The sequence below is a fragment of the Tachypleus tridentatus genome, chromosome 10 (genome assembly GCF_004210375.1).
Source record: "Tachypleus tridentatus isolate NWPU-2018 chromosome 10, ASM421037v1, whole genome shotgun sequence".
Classification (NCBI taxonomy): Eukaryota; Metazoa; Arthropoda; class Merostomata; order Xiphosura; family Limulidae; genus Tachypleus; species Tachypleus tridentatus.
In genome coordinates, this window is record NC_134834.1 from 183,795,384 (window position 1) to 183,812,138 (window position 16,755).

Consider the following 16,755-nt stretch of genomic DNA (forward strand, 5'->3'; position numbering starts at 1 on the left):
AAAGTACTGTAACTGGTGATCAAAATAATCATAAGATTGCTTGAAAATACTGTTGTATGGTTGTTCTTTTTTTGGGTTGGTTTTATTTGCTGAAAGTAAGGCCAAGTCCGTTCTACGTAACAATAACAAATTAGTTTATTCCTTTTTTAACGTTTGTAAAAGTTGCCTTCACTAATACGCTATTGTTACTTGTTTTCAGTTGTGTGTCTAAATAACTTTATAAATGACGTTCAAATAGGAATATTTCGTTAATGATTTTACTACTAACGCGATATATGCGATAACTAACGCCAAATACTCCACTAAAATTGAATACATCAATGAACTAAAATGGCTCACTCACTTCTCACCGATTATCGTGTTTTTGACGTATTCTTGTTTATAGACACATCGCAAACTCTCTTTTCACAATATTCTCGAATATTACGGACAATCTAGAAATAATTTAACATCATGTGCTCTCGAACGAAAGTCTAAATTTTAATTGAATTGCTACACCAACTACAAGTCACAACTTTTCAATGATCTTCGTAATATGGGTGAAATATTATTTTATGTCACATATTTTGTTATCAGTAAGGTAATATAAATTTTCGTGAAACTCATTATTTCAGACAAATGCTTTTACGATTTCGTATGCTAATGTTGACTTTTATGAGATTTCGCTTTACAACGTACACTCTGTTTGTAAGAACACTCAAGTTTAACTTAATTTCTGCTTGATTTCATATGTTGAATGATAACTCTTCAAAAAATAAATATATTCAATAATATCTTTTATGCCATACAGGTGGCAATAGTGGTAGCAAGCGGTGTCCTAACCACTGTGTTATAGTTGTTGCACGCGTCGTGATAAATAGCAACTTTAGTTTGAGTTGTTTACTTCGTTTACGTAATGTTGTAAAGAAATGTTATTTTGGAAACAATCTCAAAACAGGTACAGCTATTGTGTGGATCTTGCGTTATTTAACACTTTTAATCACATGCGAAGAAATTTAATTTTGAAATTGAATATAAAAAATCTTACAACAGTAGTACAACTATAAGAAGCTACATTACAATTTACAATTCTGCAGTTACCCTGTTATGGCCTTAGTCTTTACTTAAGTGTGAGTCTTGACTTTTATTCTAAAAGTAAGAATTTGTGATGATTCATTGAATGTATAACCAATGACAGTTTTGTTATGTAAACTGAATAAATAACAAAAGTTTGTCTTCCTGTGAATGATTTGTGTAACCAACGTGGAAACTGTGGTTACGATTCTCTACTCTGTGTTTTGTATAAGTTACAAAAAACATTGTGAAAAGAGAATTGTATTATCCGCATTACGCTAGTAATACTGCTTCAGATTAGCACCTTCTGTGAAATAATGTCTTAAGTAAGTTAGTAATAATCGTATATTAGTGCCAGATTTACTTTCAGGTTTGAGTTCAATCATCGTTACTGTTAAACCGCTAACCACAGGCAAAAGGTAATGAGTTTGTATTTGGTTTTGATGTTATCCCGCAAATTTATTGTGTAAAATCAGTCTCAAAATCAATTAAAGTTAAGCAACAAACATGGATAGTAAACGTAAAGAGAAAAATTTAACAATTTAATTGATTAAATATTCTGAAAGAAAGTTATATGTTTGTGTGAGTTGTTTAAAGTTAATATGGTCATGATTTCTTTTAAAGTGAGGGACCAGTTATTCAACAATCAAGATGAGATCTGACCCTTGTCTATTGCTTAAATTATGTGGTAAGTGAAACAAGCACAAAGATCTCTTGAATCCATATTCTTTTAACCAGATGAAGTTATTCCAATTTTTACTAACTTGTAAGTACAGTAGCTATATAAAACCTACAAATTATTTAAGTTTCTTCAAGTTATTATCAGAAAAATATGTATTTAAATGATGCCATTAAATTTGCATAATTTACTATTAATATTTAGTTTAATTCTTTTAGCTGTATTGTAAACAATTTAGTTAACTGTCTTATGTGATTTTCCAGAGAATTTGCACGATCAAGACACAAGTTCCATCCAAGTGAAGATAACTAAATTTGTAAGTAATCAGTTTAATAACTTGATTACAAAGATTCAACTTCACTTTTCAAACAGCAAATTTATTTGTTTGTTTTTCTATTACTAACATCTATTAATTCTGTGAACAGTTTAAAACTGCATTATTTTAGGTTGCTACCAAAATATTGAGTGCAAGCCTAAAGAGGTTATAATATCATTGTATAAGTCATTGGTTAGATGACAATGGAGTATCTTGTTTATTCTTGGATTTCTTACTCTAGGAAAGATATTGAATAGTTGGAAAGGGTTAAGAGGAGGGTTGCTGGGATGGAAAAGATGTCATATGAGGACAAGTAAAGATATTTCTAATTGTTTTCTCTTGAGAAAAGAAGAGTTAGAAGGGATATAATTGAGGTGTTTAAAATTGTTAAGGGAAGTCTTGATAGATATTTGGATAATAAAGGCTGGCTTTGAGTATATATAAAATATATATTGAAAGAAGTAATGACTTATTAAATATTAATTATTTATTAGTTATGGGAGATTCTGTAACATATAAATTTGTTTTATTTATTGTTTTTTTATAACTGTAGCTTGAAGCTCTGACTAATGCTGAACAGTGTTTCCTTATGTTTGTGTCTGATGATCAGGATGAACTTTGTTGCAAGGTGTGTTTTAAACATAATGTGTTAAGTTAAACAGTTTGTAATAGTAAAGAACATTCTAGTGGTATATAGTAAACTTTGGACAATTTTCTTTATTGTGTATAAATAATTTTATGGCAAAATCAATTACTTGATGGCATTAGTTGTGGCTTCATATCTCAAAAGGAATTTATTCACAGTAATTTGGTCATATAGGAGTTAAATGAGCTGTTTCTTTTAAGTAACACTTAGTAATTTCTTTGTTTGTGTACAATTAAGAAGTTAAATATCTTCTTATTGTACATAATATTTATCCTCTGTCATTGTTCTTTTTTTTTCTTTGATCATCCATACAAGTTATGATTTTTAAAATTTACTCGTTTATCTAGAAATCAACTGGCATTGTTTAGATGAATCACTTTTTCTTTCAAGTGAGGAAAAAAACCTTTCTGAAAAATATGGAAGGTTTTGTTTTTTGTAAAACATTACAAATGCAAACAAGCGTAAAAATCACAAAACTATTTTCCAAACATTTCTCTTTACTTTGAATTAATCTTAAACAGTGGCTTTATTGAAACAAGTTATTTTTTATTTTGTTACAACTTAAGTTATTAGTGTTGCTTTTAAACTATAAAAGTGATTGTGAGATACATAGAAATATATATACCAATCTTGAGATTCCAAATAAAACCCAGTTATTGCACCCATTATACCAAACAAATAGTGATGCCTAAACTGCTATACTATTCTTAACCATTGTATTTGTAGAATGGGAATAAATACTCAACATTAAATATCAGTAGCCTATTAAGAATATTGTTGAGCATAACATTACAGAAATGAATATATTACAGTATTTTAACACCGTGATATGATAACAGATGTTTTACTGTAATTTCCAGCTTACTTCATTTTGTCCATTTTGAAGTGAGAGAAATATTGCAGGGTAGCATCAGAAATGTTGAGTATATGAACTGATTTTAGTAGTTTATCATGTACAATAAGGAATATGCTAGATACTCTTGGTAAATATATTTTAAACTAATGCATATTAATATTCTGATGTAATACAAGTAACAGTTTTTCTAATCTCTTCAGGTAGTTGGAGACAAAGTCCTGGATGAAGAAGTTAAATTCCCTGTAAGGATGGCTGTAAAATTAACATTTTTATATGATGTTTGCTTGTTATGTTTCTTTCAATCACTTGTTGTTTTTTAATGTTTGTGTACCTTATTAAATCATATTAAAAAGTTATTTTTCCCCACATCAACTATAGATAAGAAAAATGCATGTTTTTTTATAAATGATGTTGCTTTGGAGTTAAAAAATATATAATGCCATACTGACATGTAAATCTGTTTTATGCCCAAACCATTATTTAAACTGTATAATCAGTTAACCAGACATGCTGCTTTCTGTTAACTGTTAAATCTGCTTCTTAAATGTAAGTTGATACTTTCTTTAAATTCTAATTATTAGTATGTATAACTAAAATAAGTTATAGGTTGATATGCCTGAACTGTACAAGTAACTTTAAAACCACTAACCCACCATGTTTCTTCTACTCCCTATAATCAGTTTCTGAATATTTGCATTGTTGTTGTTTCTTATGTCCCTCTTATGCAGATGTGAACAAAGAACTGTAAAATAACTCATGTTAATATGAAGTACTTGTTACAGTTATATATAAGTTTTCTCGATTTCTGCTTAATTGATACATGTATTGAAATTCATTTATTTAAATACTAGCACATTGCTTTATAAATTCTATTTTAATGGAGTAGTTGAGCTAGTGTTTTATTGCTTTTTTGGTGAGCTGTGACTTTAAAAGAAACAAAATCTTATTTAATTGTTGCTCTCAGAATATTTCGTTGATCATATGTGGTAAAATCTGTTAGCTCTAATTAGGTAGTTTTTATGTCACTTGTCTAATGAATCATATTTCTTAAACCCGCTACCAAATTTATCAACATTAAACAAGATTGTTTACCAATTGTTTTATTAAACTTTAATTTTTAATCTAAATATAACATAATGTTTGAGAACAGCAAGGGACTTATTGGTGTACCTAGGCTGTTCCATCCTCTAAACTGAAACTATTAAATGAAAAAAAACAAAAAAACGTACAAGCCTATGTCCTTACTCTCATCTACATAAGCAGTAACTTTCTTAAAGAATGCCAAAAGATACATAAGACAGTATTTTCCCTTATTGAAACTATTTTCACCTTCCAGTAATATTCTAAGTGCTGTTAAATGGCTTTGCAAAGAATATTTTAACAGACTTTCCAAAGCTAATGGGTAAATAATTACTGGGACAATTTTTATCACCTCTCTTGAAAAGAGAAGTTACATTAGATAACGTCCAATCCTTTTGTACCTGCTCATTATTCAAGAACTGACAAAAAATGTCCCAGCATGGCGAGGCGGGTTAAGGTGTTTGACCTGTAATCCGAGGGTCACGAGTTCGAATCCCGGTCACACCAAACATGTTCGCCCTTTCAGTCGTGGGAGTGTTATAAAGTGATAGTCAATCCCACTATTCGTTGGTAAAAGAGTAGCCCAAGAGTTGGCAGTGAGTGGTGATGACTAGCTGCATTCCCTCTAGTCTTACACTATTAAATTAGGGATGGCTAGTGCAGATAGCCCTCGTATAGCTTTGCGTAAAATTCAACATAACAAATAAGAAAAAAAATTGTAAGTTTCTCAAGTATCCAATACTTATCATTTTTCAAAATCCATGGGGAAATATCTGGCTCAGAAGGCTTGTTACACTTTCCAATGTTTTCTTAACCAGCTCAGAATTAATATGTCCATCTAGTTTACATCTATCACCTGTTCTATACAAGGAATATAGCTTAAATTTTCATTCATAAAATTTTAAAAATAAAACAGTTTAATAACCCCATAATCCCATAATCATTAGATATGACCCTTTCTGTAATGTCCCTCAAAGATCTTTCCCCCATCCTGACATTTTCTATATTTACTTTTAATGAATTTAAAGAAATCCTTCCTGTTTATTTTTACATTTTCATGCATCCTTTTTGATGTCCTAATTCCCTGTTTGACCAATTTTTTTGATATTCTATGATCTTTTAAAGGCATAGTTTGACTGCCTACACCTTTTCTAGACTTTACACTGGTGTGAAACTTTCTTATAAGTTGGATGACAATTACAGTGTGAACTATCAACACATGAGTGTATTCTGGTACAGCTTTTTTTTTCATACAATAAAAGGTCACGTTCTTATAATATTTACTTATTTTACGATTTTTATTGACCTTTTATGGTAAGTGACAAAAAAAGTATTCATAGGCTTATACGTACAAAATAATTTAAAAAGAGTTAAGTTCTAAAGTCAATTGTGTTTCAACAAATATTAATTTTTGTATGATTTTATATTTTAGATTCAAAGTAATAGCTTTAGTACGGCAATTGTTGAGAAGAGATCTCTTATTTTAGAAGACATTAAAAATGTGAGTAACAGTAATTTTAGAGTTTTTTTTACAGTTGCATGTTGCATTTCAGTAAAAGAAAAAACTGTAAATAAGTGTTTTCTGAAGAGGACATCTGGCCAGTTTAATAACAAAAATTAAAAAGTATATTAGAAAAAAACACATACCAAAAAATATGAGTATTTTGGCTAAGTTACACATATTGTTTGAATTTTCTTCTAAAGGGTGTTTGTGAAAAATAAGTAAAAAACTAACAAACAAAGCATAATACAAAAAAAATTAAAAATAATAAAAATGACAAAAAATAATTGCTTTCACAATTTTATTTTCTTATAATTAATTATTGTTTATTCATTATTTTTCCTTCAAATTCGTTTTTGTTCCTTTCTAACACAAATCTATGAGTCAACTAGTAGGATATTAAGTAAAACACGAACCTGATTGGGTAAGAATCAAAGAAAAATATGTAATTGGACAACTGCAAGAGAAGTATATGCCATGTGGCTCCCTCTAATAACTAAGACACAAATAAAGGTGAAGGGGAGGTCAATATTACTTACCTTCTTGTCTTGGCCCTTAGCTCTCACTGTGATGCTGTTTAATCTCTTTATGACTGTTTCTCACCCAAAGGTGACTTGCTTATGCACATGTCTCTAATATTTTACCTAAGTGTGCTCTTTAACTCTCGAAGTTCCAAAAGAGAGCCTCTCTTAAACCCTAACTTAACCTCTATAATAATACCGTCACAATAACTTGCAAATTGACTTTATTTCAAGCAATTACTCCACTTAGACTTCTTGCTGCTGCACAAAGCTTTGATGAATTTTTTTGGTTAGTCACTTTCAAAAACTTTTACAAATCTCAGAGAAATACCCTAATACTTTTTTTTTAATCAGAGATATGGCCACTTCAGTGTTTTATGTCAGATCTCCAAGTCAGCCAGAACGTGTGTAGTATTTCATCTCCAAGAGACACACATCCAATATTTCCTCAAACCTCTGCAAACCTTACAGAACACAAACCAATGTGTGGAGTTTGTGAACTCAATAACTGAAAAGAACTGGAGAAAATACAATGATTTTCTCTCTCTCTCTACTTTTGTTTGGTAGATGGATAATTTTTTTTTACTAAACATTATCTGAGATCATTGTGTTATTGTAATACAGTATCTATAGTTTTGCTCTCAAAGCTACCATACCAACATTGAAACTTCTTTGTATAAGAAGAATACAGATTGATACCCTAGAAAGCATTTGCACTGGGGAAACTCAGATGAAACAATGCATCAGCAGAAAGTTAGTGTAGAATGACAAAGCATAATTAGTTTGGCTTGATTGAAAACTGTCAATAATGAAAGAATGATTAAAAGGTATGCAGGATGAAGATGGTGAACCAGGCTGCAAGGTGTAAAAGAAGGTGGGTATTGCAGTGTAGAAAAACTTAACTGATGGTGATGATGAAGATGGGGCTGTAGAACGTAGAAGAAGAGAAAAATGAACTTTGACCTGTGATGTAGAACTGTGAAACTGGTGATGATGATGAAAAGAACTGTAGATTATCGAAGCAGAAGAAGAAGAGTGGAGGGGAGCTGCAGTGAAATGCATGTTGCAGAATGGCTTCCTAATAGAAGTGTTTACAGTGGGAACTTGTTTTGAGTCAAAGAGTTAAAAAGCTTGAGATAAGTGTTTACAGAGTTGACTTTTACTAGCCAGACAGCTATGATCAGAAGAGTAAGAATTGTTAACTTTGGATAGATAGGAATCCACTCTAACCCTTAGAGGAAACCACAGCAAAAAGACTCCTTAGACCAAGACTTGTATATTTCTGAGTTTTATTACAACTTTTTTGGATGATGTTTGGACCCTGCTTCTTTACCAAAAATTACACAGTTTTTCTAGCTAAATCACAGATTCTTCTTTCCTTTGTAACTTGAACCAAGAAATCACAGATTCATTGTTGGAATATAAATATGACAAATAGAAACCAAAAGCATAAATTGATCTAGAAATAAACTTGACTTTGTATTCACAGAAAGAATATTTCTTTTCAAAACAACCTGTTTAATTCTCTATACAGATTTAAGTTTTCATTATTATATTTATAAATAATGATAACATACCTTCTTTTTGGTAATTACAAAGCTATAAATAATGTTTTGTTGCCAATTTAGTATTAAAGTAAGATTAACACTGATCTTCATAAGTTTTGTACTCAAAATGCATTTTGATAGATTGTTGAATTTAAATTATGAATGTTTATACAATCATTTTTTTGTAATAAGATTTTCTGCACACACATCAAATTGAAAAATGTTCATAGATTATTTCAATTAGTAAAACTAAATTACTGTGTTCATAGCATTTGAAAACATTTTTAATAAGGGTCTGCATTAATGTGCTCTTGGTCTGCTTATCTTGAATCAAAAGAATGATTAAACATATTAACATTTAGTTGAATGGATGATTGCATTCTGTAAGTAGCACACATGGTAAGTATTAGAATTGTAATACATAACAATTCTTCAGGATTTGCTTATTAATGTGGCAATTACTTCATTCAAGTTGGGTAAAATATAAAGATAAATTAGTACAGGTCCACAATCCCATATCCGAAATTAGAAAAGCTCCAAAAACTGAAGTTTTTTCATGGAGTGTGGAGCATCAGTATAACAGCTTACCCAACTCCAAACCCACTTGACACACGTCACTCAGGTATGACATGGCAGAGTGGCCCTAGCGCCCAGCACTCTGACAGGCATGTCAATTGTGTCTCAGCATTCCTACTGGTCACACATGTGTCTGCTGTTCACTGATATGTTTTTCTTGCTTTTTATTTTATGACTTTGTGTTTAATTTTACTATGAAAATTATTATGGGGTGCTGTCCTATTACCTTACTGGGGTGATACATTTGGTCTAAAATCAAAAAAATTCCAAATTCCGAAATACAACTGGCCCTAAGGGTTTTGGAAAATGGATTGTGGACCTGATATTATATAGGATTATAGAATTCAAGCTCATTTAATGTAAGCAGAAATGATTTATTGTTATAATTTTGAGCTCTGATTTTCAGTGCAGTATATCATAAAAGTGAGAATTATCGTGCAATATTTATAATTTATGAGTAAAGATTTTAAATGGCTCATTTTTATTACACAGACATTGCTTATTCAAATACAGAATAGTGTGACCAAAATAAAAAAGTGGTGTTAACTTTTCTAGGATCACCAGGACTTTCTTCAGAAGTTGCTGGGATATCAACCTGACTCATTATTGTGTGTCCCCATCTTACACCCTGAAGACAGTGACAAAGTTATTATCTTAGCTAATCTTGTAAACAAAGAAAGGTGCATGTTTATATTTAAAGATTTCCTTTTTGAACTGTGATTTATGTGTAACTAACATTATAATATCATTAGCAATAATTTTGGACTTGGGCAAGAAGGCATGGGTGTAATTTAGATAGTGGCATGTCTCCCACACTTTGTCAGGGACTATTTTACAGCAGAACACAATCATGCATATCCTAAGTATGGAAACTGTCCTCCCAAATTTTGAAACCAAAACTACACCATTACAATAAGGATTAAATTGGACTATTCCTTTACTAAAACATTCTTAAGTTTATGTGCCACCACAAACCCTATATAAGTAGTTTTTTCAAACAATGGAGAAGAAACTGAGGTTAATGTAAGTAAGTTTTGTTATGATAAAGAAAAGACCTGCTATGAATTAAGTGTATATTGTTCTTTAATGTGGAGAAGTGCAGACATCAGTATTATTGTTTTATTTCATTGTAGGGAGTAATATTTTTCTAGAGATATTTTTATTAATAAAAAGTAGTTATAGAAAAGAGCATGGAGTCCTTTTAAATGTAAGATGTTCCACAAAAGTGTTTTAACCTATAGAATACTTGAAAATGTTTGATAATATGCATGTCACATTTATATAGTACAGAACTGTTAAATTAGAAAAGAAAATATTTGTCTGATAACAGATATTCTGAGAAAATGTTAAATAAAAAATGCTTTGAATGGTGTTAGATGTGTTTGCTGTCTGTAATGTGAACTCTAAAGCTTTAACAGGCTTTCCAAAAATGTGTGTAATTTTCTTTGACATTAGTTGTGTATTTGATTTAAATATAGAAATGTAAGTACACCAAGCAATTTTCTATTTTATTTTTTACACACACCTTATACCTATACAGTGTTTTGAGTTAAAACATAAATTGAGAACTTTGTGAGGTAAAATTACTTGGAGACTTGTTGTCAATCTTGTGTAATGCTGTTGAGAAAAAATATATAAGATATTACAGTTATTCTTTTGAAAACATATTTCTTTATCCTGTATGTAAAGCAAAATAATCTATGTAAATAATATCAGTTTAATAACGTGGTTGAAATTAAAATCTATTTATTGTTTTAAACTGTCAGAATAGCTTTGAATTATGTTGCTGGTAACAACAGATTTACAGTCTTAGTTATAATAAAACCTTTAGCTTTCTAGAGGAAGATGAGGAGATGGTAATAGAATGTTTCTCAGCTGTAGTACCTTTATTGCTCATGTCCCAGGCTCATGAAGAAGAGAAGCGTCTCAGAGAACAGTGCCAAGTAAGTTAGAGCATGTTTTACTCATCATTTTATGTTGTAGAGAATTATATTTACAAATTGATTCACAAGAATAGTGTAGTTGATTCTGTGGGCATCCACAGAAATTTTGGAGATGGGTGGGTTTTTTTTCATTAGTGTGAAATTTTGAAGTGAATAAGAAAAAAACTTGTATAAAAATGCTTAGTGAATGAAGAGAGAATTATGTTTTTCTTTTAGTCCTCCCTTCTGCAGATACCCATAGTTTATTTTTTATATTAATGGCTAGGGTAATTGTAAGTTTTACCTTGAGCATACAACTTATTGGTAGTTATTATAAGTGATAACTTTACTCCCTCATCTACCATTTTATGGTATTTGAAACCACATTATTGAACTGCAAACATTTCATACAATCAATATTCTTAGCACATATGAAAAATTCTCTGTAATGTTGTCATATTCATGTTGCATGAGTGAGGTCTCCAATTTCATTATTAAAGTATAATAAAAACACTTATCTTTCATCAGTGTTTTAAATTATTACTAGTTTTATAGTCACATAAACCAAGGCAGGACTTCCACATTAACACGTCCATTATTTATTTCTTAGATTGAATTTTATATTCAATTTTGTAGCATGTGTAGACTTTGGATTGTAGGTTGTTTTTTTCAACTTCTGCACCAGTTAACCCTTAAATGGTAGCCATCATCTATTGATGTTGCTACGAACAGCATTCATGCTGTTTAAGGGTTAAAGAGGTATAGTTATGGTAGTTTTTCCATGGTAACTTTTCTATGAAATCTTCTCCATAATAAATCTCATTTACACTGCTATAATTCAGGAATGGGAACTAGTTTTATAATCCAACACAGGCTCTTCGTTAATGTCTTACTATGTTGTCCAGAATGATAAAGCTTGAAATTCATGTTCAAAGATTAAAAAACCAACATGCAGCATGTAATTGAGATAGAAGGGGAGGCATTTAACTCACTTACTTATGATCATCAATTGGTGTTACATAAAATAATCATCAGTTAATTGAAATTACAATTAAATAAATGAACATTATGAAAATAACCAACAGTTAGTGTTTTCCCATTATTTCAAGTTTCCAAGTCTTGTGAGAATATTCAACTACAAAATTTCACTAATAACCCACCTGTAAATCCAGATAACAATTGATACAGGGATATTAACAAAACTTCTTGAGATGGAAAACAAAAATATATTAAGGCCATCATTGTTATTACAATAAATAAAATATAGCACACTTTAAGATGAGTTTATTTTCCCTATTAATAACAATATTTTTTCTCATTTCTGTACTGTTAATAAAGGTTAACTCGTGTATAAGATAAGAACACCAACAGTATTAGTAGTAACAGAATGAAATAAAATTTCTAGAGAATCCTGTGGCATCTGAGAAGCTCAGTAATGTGGGAGTTAATTAATACTTGTGGTGGTGAACGTTTTGCTTTAAGCTTTGCAGAAACCAACCCTTCTTAGTACAGTTTTATTACTAATTAATTTTGATAAAATGTATACTGTGAACTATAAAGAATTTGAAAGACACCAGGAAAATTGTTTATTTGTAGGCTTAGTCCATTGCATACAAAAGTACTTCTTGTATATAATAATATCCATACAAGAGTAATTCTTGTACACACCTGAAAGTTTTAATTTTTTCTGCACTTAGTAGCAATAGATAGAGAACTGCTTACCTGTACTAAGTGTATGTTATCACTGTGCAATGAGCAGTTCAGTTACATACAAAAATCATTCAAGGTGATATGGTAAGAAAAGAGTGCAGGAGTTGCAGTTTTAGCAATTTACATCACTAATTAATAAAAATATTGCTACTAATATTATTAAAAATTAAATTCAAAATCACTATTTTGATAAAGTAATCACTCGTTTTTTAATTCTGAAATAATTATATAACGTTTTGTTATTAAACCTAAATCAATGTATGCCTGATATCTCTAATAATCTTTTTGTTCTGTGAACTGTGGTTTGGTATTTAAATAGCTTCAGAGTTTGAAATGAATACTTTTATAATTACAGACTTAGAATTTTGAATGAATCTAGAATGTTTTATAATGTTTATGATTATCAAGGTATTGTTTGTTATCTTAGTGAAATTTACAAAACACATTTCTAACTGCCTTCCTGTCTTGTACATTGTAAAGGAAAATACTTTTATCCTCTAAAGCTAATTTTTAAACTTCCCAGTGCAGTCGCAGTATTGGTTCCAAACTGACATGTATTGGATGTAACCCTTCCACACATAGGATGAGGATAGTTTTATAAGTCATACAAGTTTGATTTGATGTTCAAGATCATTTGAAATATAGTAATGATGCATGTTAAATAGTTGTTTAATATAAATTAAAATACTGCAGTAGATATTTTCAGGAAAACAAGATTTTATTATATTTTGCTTGAGTTAACATTTGTTGTGTTTAAGTTTGGCAGAAATCATGTACAGTATTGATTAGAAGTCAGAGCTAAAAATAATTTTATGAGCAGATTTAATGTTTAAAACTCAAAACAAGTCCTGAAATAGTGACCTCAAATAACCTGGTGTTTTTTGTTGTTTTTTTTCCTATATGAAATGCCTGAAACAGTTTGATTTGATGTGACCTTCTTGAATTAAAATATCTATTAACCCTACTGTACATAGTTCCTTTAAAGTTTAACATGTGTTTTCAGCTCCCTTAAACCTAATTTTATATATGTGACACAAACCGTATTGTATGTATTGTATTAGGAAGTCAAGCCTTGAAAATTAATATTATCATTTGAATTTTCTACATAATATTGTTTTTATTATCAGAATTCTTCAAGTATAGATGTTTTTCCTGAAATTTTTCTGAACTCAAATTGGAATGTTTATTTGTTGAACTTTCTTTGTTTTATCTAATATTTCTTGTTCAAAAGTAACTTCAAATTCATTCTTTTTCCAGTCTCTGCTTACTGTTGCAAAGAACCTATTTACTCATTTGGGTAAGTACATACATTCATTTTTTTTATTCTTTGCTACTTTTTCAATTCTATAAATTTGAATTCTTTGTTTATGGGTATTCATATTTCTCTCTTTTTATTATTATTATGGCTAGAAAAGTAATTATTATAATACCATGATTTATCACATTCCATAGCGCTAGTACTGCCATCTCTTGCAGTCAGAAACTTGCTACGATTGTCCTTCCTTTATTTTCTTTAATAGATATGATAAAAGGTTTTTAAACATCTGTAGTGGAAATTTTCTGAAATTTGGTTGAGATGTTGTTTTATTTATGGACTTGTGTATTTAATGGATTGGGAATCTGCCATTCTGTGTTAAAATGTGTAAATAAAAAAGTGTATTTCCTCTTCAAGAAAATAATATTTGCCTCATTTTCTAATGAAACAGTAGTAAAATATTCTGTACATGAAAGTTTAAGAATCTACCTAGCATAACACTGAGTTTTATGCTGAGTTTTATATTTTTTAGATGTATTTCCTTCAAACTTGAAAAATTGGTTTTTATGCTTATTTCACAGCATCTCCCCATATTGCTAGAGTGAATCTTACTTTGAATTAAACTCTTAGTTTAATGTAACTTGTTTTATAACTTTTATTCCTTTTAAGATGATGTAAAATTACTACTCAAGGAGATAATGACAGAAGCCAGAAATCTCACAAGTGCTGAAAGGTAAAAACCTTTTGTTTGAAAGAATAACAGGAGTTACCAGAGGTAGCATGACGTAGACTAACATACATTTCTAGACTGTGACAAAATATTTAAATCTGTCACTTTGTTTAACTAAGAATTTTATTATTTAGGTTTCATTTGAGAATTTTGTATCTCAGAATGGCTAGTATGAGTATTAACACATTTATTGATAAACAGGGAACACTGCTTTGACCTTCCTAGGTCATCTTCAGGTTAACAAAGGTCAAAATGTTGTTCTCTGCTCATCAATAAATGTTGATACCCGTACCAGCTGTTCTGAGATACATTTTTATTTCAAGTGGGTTTCTCATCACCAATAATTTTGTCTTGAATTATCTTTTCAGTAAAAAGCTTCATCTAATTGTATATTTTTAACCTTGCTGATAATATAAAATCTAAACTTTAGTAACATTTAAGTAACTTTTAGCATTGTTGCTGTATTGTAGAATGATCTTATATTATTTAATAATGCAATTTACTAGTATTTTTAGGGTGCAACATTGTTCATAGTACTGGGAATTGAATTAATGTTAGATATTAATGTTAATGTGCTATCAAGACCATTAAGAAACTTATTTATCAGTAGCTCTATTCATTTTTGTTGTCCTCTGCTGACCCATAAGTTAAACAAAGTAGTTGATGCATACATATTAAAAAAAATGGGTAAATGAAAGAATGTTCTTTTATAATAAATATTCTACTATATTATGTTAACAGATATGCAAGATGTAATCACATAAAAAGGTCTATTTACTAGTTTGATGACTTTACTATCTTAATATCCAATAAGTTTACTTATTTTATCAAAAATTACTGAGTTAGTCATTGGAGTTTTAGTGATTCATAAACATGAAATTGATCTCCCCAACATGCTTTCTGATATCAGTTAATTACTGTGATCAGACTACCAAGTCCTGGCTTTAACTTTATGAGTTTAGTTGTTGATTTAGCTGGTACAAAATTGGTATTTTCATCTTTCATTGACTTAGCCACTGAGAACTAATTCATTACAAAAAAAAAAGTGGCAAATGTAAAAATAAAATGAACAAACATAAAGGTAATTCTTAAGCTATCTTAGTAAAACCTAATAATAATAAAATAAAATAATAGTTGTAAAACATGTTGAACTACATATCTATAATTCTCTGAAATAACATTCACTAAAAATAAAATTACATAAATTTGTAAGGAACTATTAATACATTAAAAAGGGTTTTGTTCAGAATATTTACTTTTTTCTTAGTTCTTAAGTTCTTTTGATTTTTGACATGAACTTTTAAAACAAAATTACATATATTTATAAGGAACTATTGATTCATTAAAAAGTTTTATTCAGAATAGTTAATTTTTTCTTAGCTCTCAAGTTATTTTGATTTTTGACATGAACTTTTGAAACAGTTTTATATGATTGGATTGAGTTTATTTCGTATGGTGGCTGTTGACCAATCATAAATCACAACATAAATTTTATTCCAGATTTTTTTTAAATTTCTTTAGAAAAGTTATTTTTGAAATTGACTGTTTATTTTTTATTCAGGTGTTCTCTCTTTCTATTGGACAAAGAACAGAACGAGCTCATTGCCAAAGTGTTTGATGGAAATTTGGCTGATGATGGATCAGAGGTAAAATCTTTGAACTCGTAACAAGGCTGTTAATTTATATACTCATTAATGAAAGGTTATGTTTAATTCTGTATTGAAATTTAAATACCACATATTCATTCCATACTGATAGGAGTGCAGTTTCCAAAATATTTAATTCAATTTTAGTTAAAAAGTCATGTCTAAAGATACTTTCATGTTCTGTAAAATTATTAAAATATTTCTTTAATTTGTATTGTCTTTAGTAAAACTTTTTTAATAGATATTAATATGAAAATATAGTTCAGCTATTACTAAAATGAATTATTTTTTAATTTAAGGTTCTTTTGTATTAGCTGGGAAGATGATCCAGTCATAGGTAGATGCAGGAAATAAGACAGTGACAAAAAACACCAATTTTATATAAGTGTTAAGAAATTGGAAGTCGTTTGGTCATTAACTATATTATACTGTTTGAATGAGTAGTTTTTATTTTTATAGTTGAAGTTCAGATTTATACATTTTCAGTAAAGAATAATGATGCCAGATTAGCTTAAGTAGATAGTGAACTATTGAAATAATACTGCTATTTATAGAAATAAATTTTTGTAGAGGTTGGAAGTAAGATGCATTAACCACTGCTGTTTTAGAGAATGTTCAAAACTTATTTATTCCTATAAAATCCATATGATTGGTTGGTTGAAAGGTATAGTATTATTTATCAATACAAATTACATTTGGATTTAAATTGTAAAACCA

The 16,755-nt window shown here is 29.4% G+C and overlaps 1 protein-coding gene across 1 annotated transcript in view; it reads left to right on the top strand.

Annotated features, from left to right (window-relative positions):
• Nucleotides 1-796: 796 nt before the first annotated feature.
• LOC143231083 (cGMP-dependent 3',5'-cyclic phosphodiesterase-like) overlaps nucleotides 797-16,755 on the top strand; it is a 47,513-nt gene continuing 31,554 nt past the window's right edge. Inside the window, 11 exon segments of the mRNA XM_076465624.1 lie at nucleotides 797-937; nucleotides 1,678-1,741; nucleotides 1,996-2,048; nucleotides 2,602-2,676; nucleotides 3,751-3,792; nucleotides 6,063-6,131; nucleotides 9,331-9,455; nucleotides 10,607-10,718; nucleotides 13,665-13,704; nucleotides 14,332-14,395; nucleotides 15,954-16,038. Coding sequence (XP_076321739.1) covers nucleotides 1,705-1,741; nucleotides 1,996-2,048; nucleotides 2,602-2,676; nucleotides 3,751-3,792; nucleotides 6,063-6,131; nucleotides 9,331-9,455; nucleotides 10,607-10,718; nucleotides 13,665-13,704; nucleotides 14,332-14,395; nucleotides 15,954-16,038 — 702 coding nt within the window. The 5' untranslated portion in view covers nucleotides 797-937; nucleotides 1,678-1,704.